The sequence below is a fragment of the Alligator mississippiensis genome, chromosome 4, assembly GCF_030867095.1.
Source record: "Alligator mississippiensis isolate rAllMis1 chromosome 4, rAllMis1, whole genome shotgun sequence".
Lineage (NCBI taxonomy): Eukaryota > Metazoa > Chordata > Crocodylia > Alligatoridae > Alligator > Alligator mississippiensis.
The window spans coordinates 234634171-234648874 of NC_081827.1; the positions used below are offsets into that span (position 1 = coordinate 234634171).

Genomic DNA, 14704 nt, shown 5'->3' on the forward strand with positions numbered 1-14704 from the left:
TACAACTCTCTGGGTATGACCCTCTAGCCAATTCACCACCCACCAGACTGTGTAGTCGTCCAAGTCACAGCCTCTTAACTTGTTCACCAGTATGGTATGGGATACCATATCAAAGGCCTTCCTGAAGTCTAAGTATACAACGTCAACCCCTACTCCTGCATCCAGGTGTTTTGTAACCTGGTCATAAAAAGAGAGTAGATTAGTCAGGCATGATCTACCTGCTACGAACCCCTGCTAGTTTCCCCTCAGCATAATTTTTTGTGCCAGGCTCTCGCAGATGTGAGGCTTGATAATTTTTTCAAAGACTTTGCCAAGGATGGAGGTGAGACTGACTGGTGTATATTGTAGCTTCAAAGCTAGTCGGTCCACCATAGTTATGATCTTCTTCCCCAAGAAATCCAAGAAAATGTAGGAAACAAAGGTGGTCCTTTTATCTTGTGTTCATCAGGCTTTTGAGTATTGAAGCAGAGTCAAGAAGGACTGTGTCCTTGCTCTGACCCTGCTTGGGATGTCTCCCCCTCTTTTTCTGATGTACTCTTTTGGGGTTGTCGTAAAAGGGATTTATCTACATGTATCCTCAGATGAAAAGTTATTCAACTTCACATGCGTTAAAGTAAGGACTAAGGTAGAGAAAGTTTTGATTCATCAGCTGCTGTTTGCTGATGATGCTGTACTGATAAGCCCACACAGAGAAGCAACCTTCAGAGCCTCATCAGTCACTTCACTCATGCCTGCTAAGAGTTTGGTCTTCCAGTCAGCATCAAGAATGCTAATGTTATGGGCCAGACCATTGCTTCCTCATCAGCAATCAAAGTAGGCAATGCTGTAAGTAAATTTACGTTTACACTGTTACCAACAACCTGTCACTTGAGGATGAACTGAATGCTTGTACAGGCAGTCCTCCAACTTATGACACAATTGTTTCCTGAAAACCGCGTCTCAAGTTTAAACGTAACTTGAAATCAATTTTCTCCTAAGAAACAATGTTATCAATGGAGGGTTGGTTCCTGAACTAAGGCCTGATACCTTATTTTTACTAAAAATACCCAGAATTTTGTACTTGATCAATTAGAGATGAGTAATATAGCTACATTAATGTATTTATATTGTAAGTAGCAATCATATTGATTTGGAAGAACTTCTTTGAGGTGACTTTGCTGGACTTTTTGAAAGGCTCTTGGTTGGACTTTTTGAAGGGTTCTTGGCTAGAGTCTTCTCAGGAGTCTTGGCTGCAGGTGTTTCCGGAGTCTTGTATTCTCTTAAAGAACATGTGCAAGGAAGTTTGGACAGATATTCTCCAGATGAGCGCTGCAGTGAACTTGTTCTCTGGCATGGCATTGCATCGGATCAAGTGTTATAAAGTCGAAACTGATGTCATAAAGTTGAAACAGTGTCAATGTATAAATGTTGTAACTCGAAACATTGTAAGTCGAGGACTGCCTGTATTTGCAAAGCATAAGGTATCATGAGTATACTGAGTAAATGAGTTAGATCCAAGGTCAAAATATGTCATGCTTTCATCATCAACACTCTTTTGCATGGCAGGGAATCCAGGACCACATACTTTACCCAAGAAAAAAAAAAAATCATCTCAACAGCTTTCATTTGCATTGCCATTACCACATGCTAGGAATTTCTTGGTGGGACAAGGTTGTCTACAATGAGTTCTTGGAACATGCCAACTTTCTGAGCATTCTCTTGTGATCATCCACCCTCAATGGCTTGGTCATGTGCGGAGAACGGACAATGGCCATATACCCAAGGATCTCTTGTATGGAGAACTCTTTACAGCAAGAAGACCACATGGAAGTCCATATCTCCGTTTCAAAGATGTTTGCAAGAGAGCTATGAAAACAACGAACATTGAGCTAAATGACTGGGAAAACTAATGAGGATTAAAGTTCTTGTAAACAGTCTATTAAGCATGGAATGAAGGCTTTTGAGGAAAAGATGAACCTGACACACAGAGGAAAGAAGAAACCGCAGGAAGAAGCCTATTCCACATTCAGAACCGTTAGAGATGAACTTCACATGTGGGAAGTGCAGAAGAGACTGTCTTTCATGAATTGGGCTCTACAGCCACATTCACAAATGTTCAGTGTCTCGCTCAGCACAATTCTATTATTTTGCAAGACAAAGATGCCTATTGTGTCTTCTGCACCTTCTGAAGAATCTGATTGTGATCTGTGCTTGAGATAGACATGGGGCTGAAAGAGCCTTTTGTTGGGGAATCCTAAATTCCTTCTTTCCATGTTATTTAAGTTGTTAAACAATAGAGAGAAATATAAAGGAATGAAAATAATGCAAGATACACATAGCCAACCTTTAGAGAATTTTCAAACTGTTAAACCTCAGCCTCAAAAGTACATTGAGATTATTTTCTTTACAACGTTTTTCTTCTTTGTTCGATACTACCCTCCTTAACCATCTAGATCCTGCCTAGACTGGAATCTATAGTCCACGTCTCTTTTTTCACATTTTTCTGTATGTTTGGGCCCTCTATACATGTGGGTAAAAGCTCATTTGGGATGTAATGTGTGATCCACACAACCATGCCTCCTGCCATATCACGTGTGCATGGCAGGAGGTATTATTGTGGGTATCCCACAGTAGATCCCACATTGCCTCATTGTTTGTGTAGGGGAGCCCGGGATCATGATCCTTGGCTCCCCTTGCACCAGCTCCCGCAGCTGCAAGCTCTGCTGCTGATGTAGGCTGTGGAGCTCACATCAGGGGCAATACCAGGAATGCTGGCCCCACTGCGAGCCTCATTGTCTGAGGGGCTGACAGCAGTGGTGGCAGCAGGGAAAATGCTGCCGCCACTGTGATCCTTTGCGAGGAGTGGGGCTCACTGCAGTTGCAGCTTTTTCCTATCTGCAAGCCTTGTAGTTGACAACACTGCCACAACTGCGAGCCTTGTCAGGTGTGGGGCTGGCAATGGGTGGTGCACCCCTATGGCTGAGAGCCCCTCAGTTGCTGAGGCTCCCAGCCACAGGGGAGTAGTTGGCCATGCATTCAATTAATGGTGTGATAAGGACAAGCTACAAAATTGTTACACATTTTTTGTGGAATAACTTTGTGGTTTATTCTTTGTTTTGTCACATCATTAATTAGTTGAATTTGTAGCTGGGTGACAGCTTAAGGTGTGATTACCTGGTTAATCATGCCTTAAGTGTAACATGTAGAGGGTGCCTTAGAACCAACTAGAAAAATATGCTTTCAAATCTGAGTGGTTGCATGTTATAGACATCTACTCATTTTTGAATGAGCCAGTAGGGGGTAATGATGAAATTACATTCAGAAAACAAAGTAGCATTACAGGGTACCTCTCCTAACTTCAACCCAAAAATATGCTTTCTTATACTATCTCCCATATTTAATAATATATCATTTATATATTCAATTGTTGCCTCAGGTAAACTGATAGAAAACAAAAAAAATTAAATTTTTGCAGATGGTTTGCAATGGACACAGATGTGTTGTTATAAATATCAAATTTGCTTCATTGGGTTTTCAGAACAGTGCTTCATTTCAACATCAGTAGTAGTGCATTGACCTTGGAAAAATGTTTATATACAAATTGAACAGCTGCATACTGCTATAATATATTTGGAGGATATTAGTTGCAGCACCTGCTGGAAAGTGTTTTTCTCTAATTTTTCTTGTGCTAAATTTAAGAGATCTGAAGTTACTCAGAAAACTCCATTGGGGGAAAAAATATCTGCATACTTCTATTGAAAAATTAACATGTATATTGTAATATTTCAGTGGGGTGGATCAAGACAAGGGAGGACAAATAAGCTAAAGATACTGGAATCACTAGAAATCCAACACTAAACATGCCTTTAATTTGACAGAGAAACCTAGTTCAACTTTCTTTTCCCCCTCGATCTGGAAGTTTTTTATTAGTTGGTGAGCCCAGAATTGTCCTCTGCACTGTATCATATACTGCCAGACCACTGACCTTACAGCTTAGTACTGTGCCAGCATCTGTAGTATGTTCAAGCAGCAAGGCCAGTCTGAGAGATCAAAGACCCTCTTTAGAACATCCAAATATTTTCAGATTTGAATAAAAGTTGCTTAGTTTTATTGCTTAGTGCAAACTGTTAAACCCTTTAATATTTAATGTTTTTTATCCTGATCTTGTATGTGTTGCTTCAGTTAAAAACTCCACATGCAATCTTTACTCTGAGTTTGAATGCGGAAATGGCGAATGCATTGACTACCAGCTGACTTGCGATGGCATTGCTCACTGTAAAGACAAGTCTGATGAAAAACTATTTTATTGTGGTAAGTGTCCTCAGATATAAGAGCTTTAACTTTTTAATATAGTTATTTAGCATGTCTTCATTTTTATGTGATTTCAGTACTTAATCCTATCTTTTTTTTCACTAAATTACAAATTAAATTACAATTTCAATAAAATATACACAACTAAAGCAGCAACAAATCTATACTTCAAGGTATTTATTAAAGTGCTCATATTAAAATCACTACCTTGCATATTATTTTTATATATGAAATGGCTTACATGGGGTCCCAGTATATCCAAAGGAAAATAAGTTTTATTCATTTTAGTCTCTCCTGAATGGTCTTGCCCAAATCACCCACCCATTACTTTGCCTGCATTCAGATATCATTTTGTTATTCAGTAAAACCATTTGATATTAAGGAGCCTGTGGCCCTTGCCTACCTCTTGGTATTTTTATGTGGTTCCCCAACCCAAAGTTCATCCAAACCTTAGTTTTCTTTGTTCTTTTCTTACAAAAACAGCTACAGGACTATTTTCTATGGCACCCCAAGTATCTGCAGGCGGTACTTGCAGTTTTGTACAATTCTTCCCCTTAAGAATTAAAATTTCTCCCATAATCATTACCCACTTCCTTTGAGAATCCACAAAAATAAATTCTTCCATAGCATGTCTGCTTCTGCCTATGTTTACCTATACCACTGGATTAATATTGATATTGTATTTGCAAACTCATCCAAATCTATTCAGTAGATCTTGCTATTAGTCAGCTTAGCTGTTCTCTCAGTTTTGGTGTTCTAATATGGGCAGAATCCTGCTTCACTTTATGCTCCTAAATGGCAGTTACTCAACCACAAACCTTCCATTTGTGCTATATAAGTGCATTTTTTTCATTGCATTCAGGCTGTAATGTGGACAAGAAATCTGTTTTGGGTAGACAAAGTTGAAACCCCTTTTGTAGCACCAGAGCCTGGGTGAGTGGCTTAAGCACTAAGCTTTTGGGAAGAAGAGGGTCCTCTCATGTTTCACCTCTCCTGTTTTTTGCTCAGCCACAGTTTGTGGACTCAGGCATGTTCATACAAAGCTGCTTATCTCCCCCAAAATGGCAGTTATGTACTTGGGTACAGGTATGCAGTTATTTGGGCACAGATAATGAGGTCAGGTTCTACTATATATGTGTATTAGATTCATAATAATTGTAGAGTGATGGTAGGACTGCAACCTCCACATTAGAACTTTTAAAGTCTCTAAATCAGTGGTTCTCAACCTTTTTGGACTCTAGGCCCCCCTTAAAGACACCTCTGCATCTTTTATAGATTCATAGATGCTAAGTTCAGAAGGGACCTCAGTCTGACCCCCTGCCTAGGCAGGAAAGAGTGCTGGGGTAAGATGACCCCAGCCAGATGCCTATATAGCCTTTTCATAGAGACCCCCAATGTAAGGGAGAGAACCACCTCCCTTGGAAGCCCATTCTAAATGTTGGCCACCCTTATCATGAAGAAGTTTTTCCTGATATCTAGCCTAAATCTGTTCTCTGTCAGTTAGTGACTATTGTCCCTTGTTACCCCCAAGAGGTACCCTGGTGAACAGAGCATCTTTGATCCCTTGCTGCATCCCCCTAATGACTTTGTAGGTGGCCACAAGATCACCTCTCAGCCTTCTCTTGTGGAGCCTGAAGAGGTCCAGGTCCCTCAGTCTCTCCATGAACTGAATGGCACCCAATTTCCAAAAGAAATGTATATATTACAATGCTAACCTCCTTACAGAGCATTCAAGTGGTGGGGTGGGGAGTTGGTCAACAAGGACAAGCTTGAGCCTGCACTTACCTCCTTACAGCTCACTTATCTCCTCATGCACAAAAGCTTGGATGCCCATCCCAACAGTAGCTCTTTCTGTTTCTGTTTGGGAGTAGCAATTGTTCTTGTCCTAAGGATATTTTTCAATGGCTAGAAATATTTAGTAATTTTTCCTACTCCTTTTCCTTTAACTATCTTCAGTTTCTTTAACTAAACCATGTCCAAAATCATGAAGATGTATGCAGACAGCATAATGTAACCCATACAAAAATAAAAGCAACATAAATGATCACGGGATAATATTAGCTTTTCAACAAGACCATATGTGCCATATCAGTAAAACAAGCATAAGATAGTCTGCATGACACCCCATGAAAATTTGATGCACCCTTCAAAGAATCTGGTCGCACTCCATGATGCTACAGCACCCTGGCTGAACTTTATTACTTTAAATGTTGGAAGCATTAAGGGAATAATGGCAGGAGATCAGTTTGGGTAGGCCTTTCCTAGGTATTCTTCCCCTTAGCATGCTCTGTGCCATGGTGACATACAGAATACTGGACTGGATAGAGTTGTGGTCTGACCAAGTATGGTAACTCTTAGGTTCTTATGTTTTCAGTTTCTATATGAACAATACATAAGACTTACAATAGTGTTTTTAAACAGATCTATTAAAATAATACTTTTAACATCAAAAGGTATTGAACAAATTAAGCTTTATGATTTCTTTAATTAGTAGGTAAAAGTTTTAGAATAGTTGACTGGTTTAGCAGACAACTGTTGATCCTCTGGATCATGGTCCACACATAAATGGATTAATCAGGCATCTGACTAGACCTCTTGTGTCCAATAAGCCCAATTCAAGAGCGATACAGCTTGTTACAAGTTTCACAGAACCATAGATTGTCTGAGTTGGAGTCCAAGTTTATCGCATGTTTCTTCTTTTTTGCATTGCTTCTGTCCTCTGGATCATAGTCACTTCGTGCTGAACTGCACCCAGTGCCCGATGTTCCTTCCAAATTTGATGGGATTCTATGCACTCCTCCCAACTTTCTACACTGATATCTAATGACTTCATATTATTTCTGCACACCTCGTGGTACTGTCAAAGAGGGTGAAACCATTTTTTAGAGCTGTCTCAAATCTCTCTGTACAAAATATCTTTGGGGATATGGTCTCCTCCCATTCTTTTGGCATGGCTGCTCCATCACAACCTCCTCTTCTTGATAGTGGTTTCTAAGTGTGTCAGTCCTGCATGCTCCAGTACCTCTGTGGTTGGTATTTTGTCTTCCCACTTTATTTTCAGGATTTTATGGAGACATCTCATGTGAAAGCTGTTTGGCCTTTTTATGTGCTTAGTATATGTATCCACATTTCTGAGCCATGAAGCAGAAATGACAGCACACAAGTCTTGTAGATTCACATAATCCCCTCAAAAGCTGACAGTTTGCTGTTCGCTGTTATTCCATGCATGTTTTTGTAATAGCCCAAAATTCTTAGCTGGTTTTCCAATTCTGTTAGTTCAGTCTGAAACTCAAGATTTCTGATCACTGTAGAATCCAAGTAGAAAAAACTGTCAATGATACTAAGAGATTTATCCTCCAGAGTGATATCATGTACCCAGGGGTGGAAGAACCAATACATATTATCCCTGACCCTAGTTTTTGGAAAAAAAAAAAAAAAGTACCTCAAATCCACATTTCCATGATTAAAATGAAACACCACTAATATATAGCTTTATATATAGTGGTGTTTCATTTTAATCATGGAAAAAAAAATGTGGATTTGGGGTTACTGTTTTAATCCAAAAATTGTTGATTTAAAAAAAAAAAAATATTGGAGAAAACCAGCTCTTGCATGACTCAGAAAATCTGCTCAAAAGATTTTGTAGGGAAGATTCACTGTGGAAAACCAAGGCCATATCATCCACCAACAGGAAATCTCTCCGAACCAGTTCTTGCACCTTGGTTTTTGCTCCCAAACTTGTGATGATAAACAAGCCTCCATCTAGTCTGGTTCAAAGACAAATGCTATTATTTCTTCCTTTGAATGAATGAAGAAGCAGGAATGAAAAGTAGATGTTAAAAAGCATGGGGGTTAGGACACATCCCTATTTCATCCTATTGTTGATGTCAAAGGCAGTTGATTGTGTATTTTCATGGATCACTGTTGCTTTAATATCTTGATGTAATGAGCAAATGATGTTCAACTGTTTGGGTGGACAGCCCAGTTTCTTCAGAACAGTAAAAAGGGCCTGTCTGTTGAATGTATCAAAGGCCTTTGGCAAATCAATGAAGGCTGTGTACAGTGGTATTTGTTTTTCTCTCCACGTCTCTTGCAGTTACTTGACCAAACATATTGCATCAATGGTAGAACGTCCTAAGCGAAAAGTGTATTGACTTCAGGATAAATTGTATCACCTAGATATTGTAACCTAGGGAGCATGATTCAAACAATATTTTTTTCCAAACAGTGCTCAACAGAAACATACCTCCATAGTTGCACAGTTACTTCTATCCTCTTTATTTTTGAATAGCTGTACAAACTGAGCATCTTTGAAATCTGGAGGTACCATTTCCTCTTTCCAATAGAGCAGTATAACTTCATGAAGCTTCTCAAGTAATTTGGTGTTGGCAAATTTGTAGATTGCAGCAGGCAAGCAACTGTTGCTAGATGCCTTGTTCCCAGGAATCTATTTAATGGTTTTCTGCACATCTTTAAATGTAGACTCATTGTCCATCATAACTTCAAAACATGTAATCATTTGAGTTCTTCATGTTTGATTTCAGTCCACGGGAGTATAGAATTCCATAGTGCTCAAGTTGGTTTTGTTTATCAGCAGTCACATTTCCTTTAAGTCTTTCTGTGCTCATTTTATGCCTTTGTACATTCCATTGCTATCACCTGTCAACTGCTTTCTTCTTATGATCATAGAGTTTCAGCTGAAAATTTGAGACACTTTTTATCTTCCTTCTGAATATCTTTGAGCCTTTTTCATACTTTCCAGGATTATGGTGTTGGGAGATTTTTTAATAGTTAGTTTAGCACTGTTGTTTTGTTCTCAACCAGTGGTAGAAGGGTTTCAGAATGCTCTTCAAACCAGTCTGCATTTTTCTTTCATCTTTTGCCAAATGCTGTTACAACAGCATTGCATATGTTATTGTTTTGGCTTTCCCAAGCATTGGTGGCTGAGTTGTTAGATAGACTTGCTTTCACAACCACTTAATTGAATAGTATGCATTTGACTGGTTTATGAGTTTGTCAATCAATTTCTTTTTGTTGGACAATAAATGAGCGGTTGCATGCGTTTTTTATAGCTTGAAATAAACATTTTTGAAGAACTTGTTTCTTGGATGTTTCCATCTTCGTTAAATTTAAGCGCCTATTTATTGTGTGTGTGTGTGTGTGTGTGTGTGTGTGTGTGTGTGTGTGTGTGTATGAGTGAATTTTCTATATACAATGTCTATTTATATTTAATTTACTAGAAAACAGAGGCTGTCGAAGAGGTTTCAAGCCATGTTCTAATCTTCGTTGTATTTCAAATAATAAACTATGTGATGGTACAAATGACTGCGGTGACAATTCTGATGAAGTCAATTGTAAAGGTAAATGCCAAATATTTTTACTATATTTCAGCATATTGCTTTGTAAATATTTGATATATGCATGTAAATATATATATATATATATATGGGATTGTCTAGAAGTTACGTGAATTTTGTTTGGATTGGTACCTTTTAAATCTTTTGATCCAATAACAAGTATGAGTGTGCACTAGGAAAAATAGGAGATCAGAAGAAATATTAAAGTGCTAGCTGATTCCTATGAATTATAGGTGACTGGCTGCCAAGATCCTTTTCTCCTGAATCTTCTCCCCTAATTATTCATAGTAATTATATTTTTTTATGTCCATTTTCAGTCATAGGACTAGGACTGTGTGGATAGGGAAGTATTCCATTCGGATTTGGATTTGGCTGATTCGGAGGACAGTAATTCAATTCAGAGATTCGGATCACTGTCCTGAATTGATTTGGCTGAATCAGCTTCGGAAGATTGGGTGCTGAATCAGAGAGATTTGGTGATTTGGCCATAGACTATAATGGGGAATCACTGAAATACCTATAATTTTGTTATTTTTTGGAGATTTAGATGAAAACAGCAGGGATGGTAGCCCCATCTGAGGGCATGAAGCTTGCCAAGTTTCAAGGAGATAGGTGCAGTTGTTTCTGGGAAGCTGCACCTCAAACTGCTGAAAGCAAAAATGTCACGTGTATGTGTTAAGGCAGATTTGGATGAAAACAGCAGGGAAAGTTGCCTGTAACAGCGGGCCTTCCCAGTGCTGGATAGTTCTCTGCCCACCCACCTGTTTCTGGGCCAGCTGACCGCCCCTCTTTTCCTGAGACAGGAACAGCTCACAAAAGGGACAGAAGGGCTGCAGACAGAGGCTTATATGCTGTTTCCACATCCCTCTTCCAGAGCACTGTGATTGGAAGGGGACTCAGGGAAAGATCACAGTTACTGGCCAGCTACAGATGTCAGTCTTTCCCCCCTGCTCCCCCTCTCTCTTTTTAATTTCTGTTCCCCTGAAAGACTGCCTTCCAAATCTTTTCCTAACTTGATTTGGAGGCTCCGAATTGATTCAGTGATTCGGCCTCCAAATCGGGCCGAATCTTCTCCAAATCAAATCATCAACCAAAGCTTTGTACACCCCTAATATAAACTTACTAAACTCCTTGATAATTAAGCAGGTGTAGTCTAGCAGTATGGACAGATAAACGAATTTTAATAAATTAAATGGGCAGGTGGGAGGTACTTTTTAGTAACAGTGCCAATTCATCCTTGCCCAGTGTCATAGGGACCCAGCCATGCTGTCTTGGGTTGGAAATGAAGTATGCATCAAGCACTGTGGTATGTTTTACTAATTACTACACAGCAAATTTATGATCTATACATGGCTTGTGAGAAGGTATATCATGTCCTCTTTATTGTAGCTGCGCAGCTTTGCTAGTTAAGAACAAATGATATTATTGACTGCACTATTTAGCTATGTAGAGATAGTAAAAAAGCCTGAGGCTGAATCGATTCAGTCTTTGCAGGTTAGTCTAAGTGCATAGATTGAACCAATAAGTAAGTGAACAAACATTCATTTTTAATTCCAGAAATGCAGTTACATGCCTGTAGTGGCCCAAGCCAGAAGCTGGGGGACACTAGAGCATGCCTCCTTGCTTGACTAGAGCAGACAGCTTGGGCCAAAGCTAGTCCTCCCACCCTGTGAGGTGAGGGTTTGTGCAGGAGGTGCAAAGCAGCCTGAGATGCTGGGGGAGTGCAAGTTAACTTGAATCTGGAGGGGATCAGGGACAGAAGATAAACTGATTTAGCCTAAATCAGTTAAGTCTGATACTACATCGATCCAGGTTTATCTTAAATGAGTTTGGGCCATTTTGAATGCAGTTTATGTGCACTGAACTTCTGTTGTGTAACAAATTTGAACCTGTTTCTAATCAGTTATATCAGTTTATGTGTAATTTCCCTAGTCTCTATGTTTAGATTTTGCTCTTCCCAGAAACATTGGTTTTGGATCCTTTTTAAAAATGATCAGAAAAATATTTTTAAAATACAATATTAAAATATTAATATCTGTTTACATAATTACCTAATATAAGCTAGCTGGCAAGAAATACAAGCTTTTAGTTATAGTTCACAAAGATTATAACACAATTATAATACTCATTATCACCAACATTATCCAAGTAAAACTTTTAAGTCTTCAATTTGCATTATCTTGTATAATTTTGTAAATATTTACATGAAAGCTAGGACAGAAAGTTCTCCAACAACCAGCTTACATCTTCCTGTTCCTAATTGCTGGCCTTTCTATAACCATTTGCTGTCTTTATTGACTATAAATTAGTGTTCACAGGTAATTTGCACATGGCTTCTTAGAAGGGCTTCACTTGAGGATCAGAAAGCACAATGTGGACACTTGTGGTATGGACTGCAGTGTATGGGGAGACATGGGTCAGGCTGAAGACAACACTTAGAGGTGATATCAGTGTAGACTTCCCTAAAATTCTTAGAAGTCTGTCCCCTTAAAATATCTCTCTACCTATTAATGGATAAAAATAAAGAGCTTTTCTTCAACTGAACCAATGTGTTCTGTAACCATTGGGGGGGGGGGGGAAGAGAATTTGGGGAGCCCATACAGAGTGCTTACTCCCTTAACACTAGAATAGAGCTTGGTCAGAATTTTAACTTTTTTTTTTTTTAATGTAATAGTAATCTGAAAGGGTCCACTGTTACTCTGTTTTCTCTCCTTGCCTCCACCCAGAGAGAGTAAAATAAAGCCCACAGTAACTGCTGTTTCATTATCTAGGAGGGTTTCTTCTCTCCTTCCCCTCAGAGCCTAGCTAAGTTACTTGGGTTGCATGTTGGAGAGATGATTTGGGACTAAGTACTCCAATGAAATTAAATCAAAATAAAACAAAAAGCTCTACCTGCCGTCCATATGACAGCGTATGGGTTCTGCGTTCCTACTTAGGTTTTAGCCGTGCCTGTTTTATTTCTTTGACTTTGCCAGGTTGTGTATATCTTTTATATAAACATTTTCTAAATATCTTTTATATAAAAATTTAGGCCGTTGCCATTTTTTAAAAATAGAATTGCAGCATTGGTCATATCAGACATTTAGATAATTCTTCATTTCATCAGTAGTTATTGCCCTTTATGTATACACACATACACTTTAAAGGGTCTAGAGGTAGATACTACCAATAGAATGAATTTCCCATCAGAAGAATTATAAATCAATCAACCACAAAGAGTTAGACAGCAGAAGAGAGAGAATTATTACAGAGAGTCCTGTCTGTAAAGTAATTTCATAAACAGAATTAAATTTGTGAAAAGGCATAAACTTGTTCTTTTTCAAATAATATTGCTTTCAGATTTGCTAATTCTATGATTGTCCTATACTGTAACAAGTGGGAGTCCCAGAGCCAGTCTAAATGTAGGCCCACCCACTTGCTTCTGGGCAAACCACCCACCTACCTGATCTGCCATGCCTTGATGTTAGTGATTGCAATGTTATTCAGGAGGGAGGCTGCCCATTTACTTGCCCTGGTGACAAGGGCATTACACACAACTCCACCCTACCTATCATGTCCCATGCCTTGCAGATGTTTCTCCAGTGGCTCACGCTGGGACCTGAGCTCCTGGGTCTCACACAGGACTCACTCCCCACTGGAGCTCATGGTCCCAGCACCCTCACACTGTGTTCAATTCAACCTTTGGACTCCAAGCCCCACCCTGTGCATCTAAGCCCGCACTCTGGGATCAGGCCTCCAAGCCCTGTCCTGTGCCTTCCCTGAGCTATCCCCTTATCCCTTTGCCCAGGAGCTTTGCTAGTCATTTCCCAAGGCTCAGGGTTCCACCCCCCTGGGGCCACACTCAGCTCCCTATTGCAGCCTCAGTGCTCATGGTGAGCCTGGGCATTGCTCCAGGTCTGACCGCCAGACCTGAGCTCTGCCTCAGAACTGCTGTCAGTCTCAGCTCCCCCTGAATGATCTCAATTCCCACCAGGGATGTGGGAGCTGGGGTTATAAGGCACCCCATACTAATCTTTCACTGGGGAGGTGACTAATCTGGGATTTCTGGAAACCTGCCCCACCACAGACAATCCCACCAGGCCATCCTTCCCATCAAGGTGCAGCTTTCTGTCATCCTCAGGACAAGGAGCCTCCAGCCATCCCCACAATTCCTCCCTTACCTCTGAGGTGTTCTGAGCAGCAGCTCAGCCAGTGGTGTCTCTCTGGCTGATGGCAGCAGACTATTGCCTTGTTGTTCAGGGCCCAGCCTTTATAAGGAACATCTGAACCTTGTTCCTCAATCAGTCAGCCCTGCCTAATTGGGATTACAGCCAGCTGCAGGCTGCCTTGCTGCTGCTCATGACCCCATGAGTAACAAAGCACCCTGTGCTCTGTTCCATATACAACACTGGGTTTAAGGCTTGTCTGTGGCCTCAAGGAGAAATCTGTCTGATTGGCTTTTGTTACCCATTCTGTGCTTCTCAAGTAAAAACAGCCAATCAGAACTGGTGTCGATAAGAGATTTAAAGTGGGGAGAGGTGAGGAGAAGAACTACTGGATCCATACCACTTTCTTAGGAGGGAAGCTTAATGATGGAGCCCACCAGCCAAGGATTGCTCAGCTCTGTCCTCTCATCAGAAAAATATTAGTTTTTCCTCCAAATAACATGATTGGGCTCAGAGTCATCCTGTTCAGTTCATAACCCCAGATCTTTCTCCTCCTCTGTCATTTCAAGCTTCCAACTATAAATTCTTGCCATTAGTCCTTCAGATTATCAGTTTGCTTTTTGTACTATGATGTTTCATCACATTTATGTTTTTCATTTATTTTTTCTTACTGGTCATTTGGTCCTGCCCTGTATTAATGGTACCTTCCAAGTTTGTGTTCAACCCTACTTAAAAACAAAATCCACAGAAAAATAGAAGGATTTGTCTTTAATATATTACAAACCTTTTATATGTAAAATAGTTTCTCTGACAGATGTTTTTATGGCTTGTTGGACCAGACAGAATTGAGTTGTCAGAGAGAATGACTTGGGATATTTGAAAAGAAAGACTGGCTTACCATAGTCAATTTAA

The 14704-nt window shown here is 39.9% G+C and overlaps 1 protein-coding gene across 5 annotated transcripts in view; it reads left to right on the forward strand.

Moving 5' to 3' along the window:
* Nucleotides 1-14704, forward strand: part of LRP1B (LDL receptor related protein 1B) — a 1609743-nt gene that overhangs the window by 1264588 nt on the left and 330451 nt on the right. For all 5 annotated transcript variants that reach the window (XM_019480601.2, XM_059727405.1, XM_059727406.1 and 2 more), the window contains 2 exons: nt 4162-4290; nt 9531-9650. In XM_019480601.2, coding sequence (XP_019336146.2) covers nt 4162-4290; nt 9531-9650 — 249 coding nt within the window. The remainder of the gene's footprint in view (nt 1-4161; nt 4291-9530; nt 9651-14704) is intronic.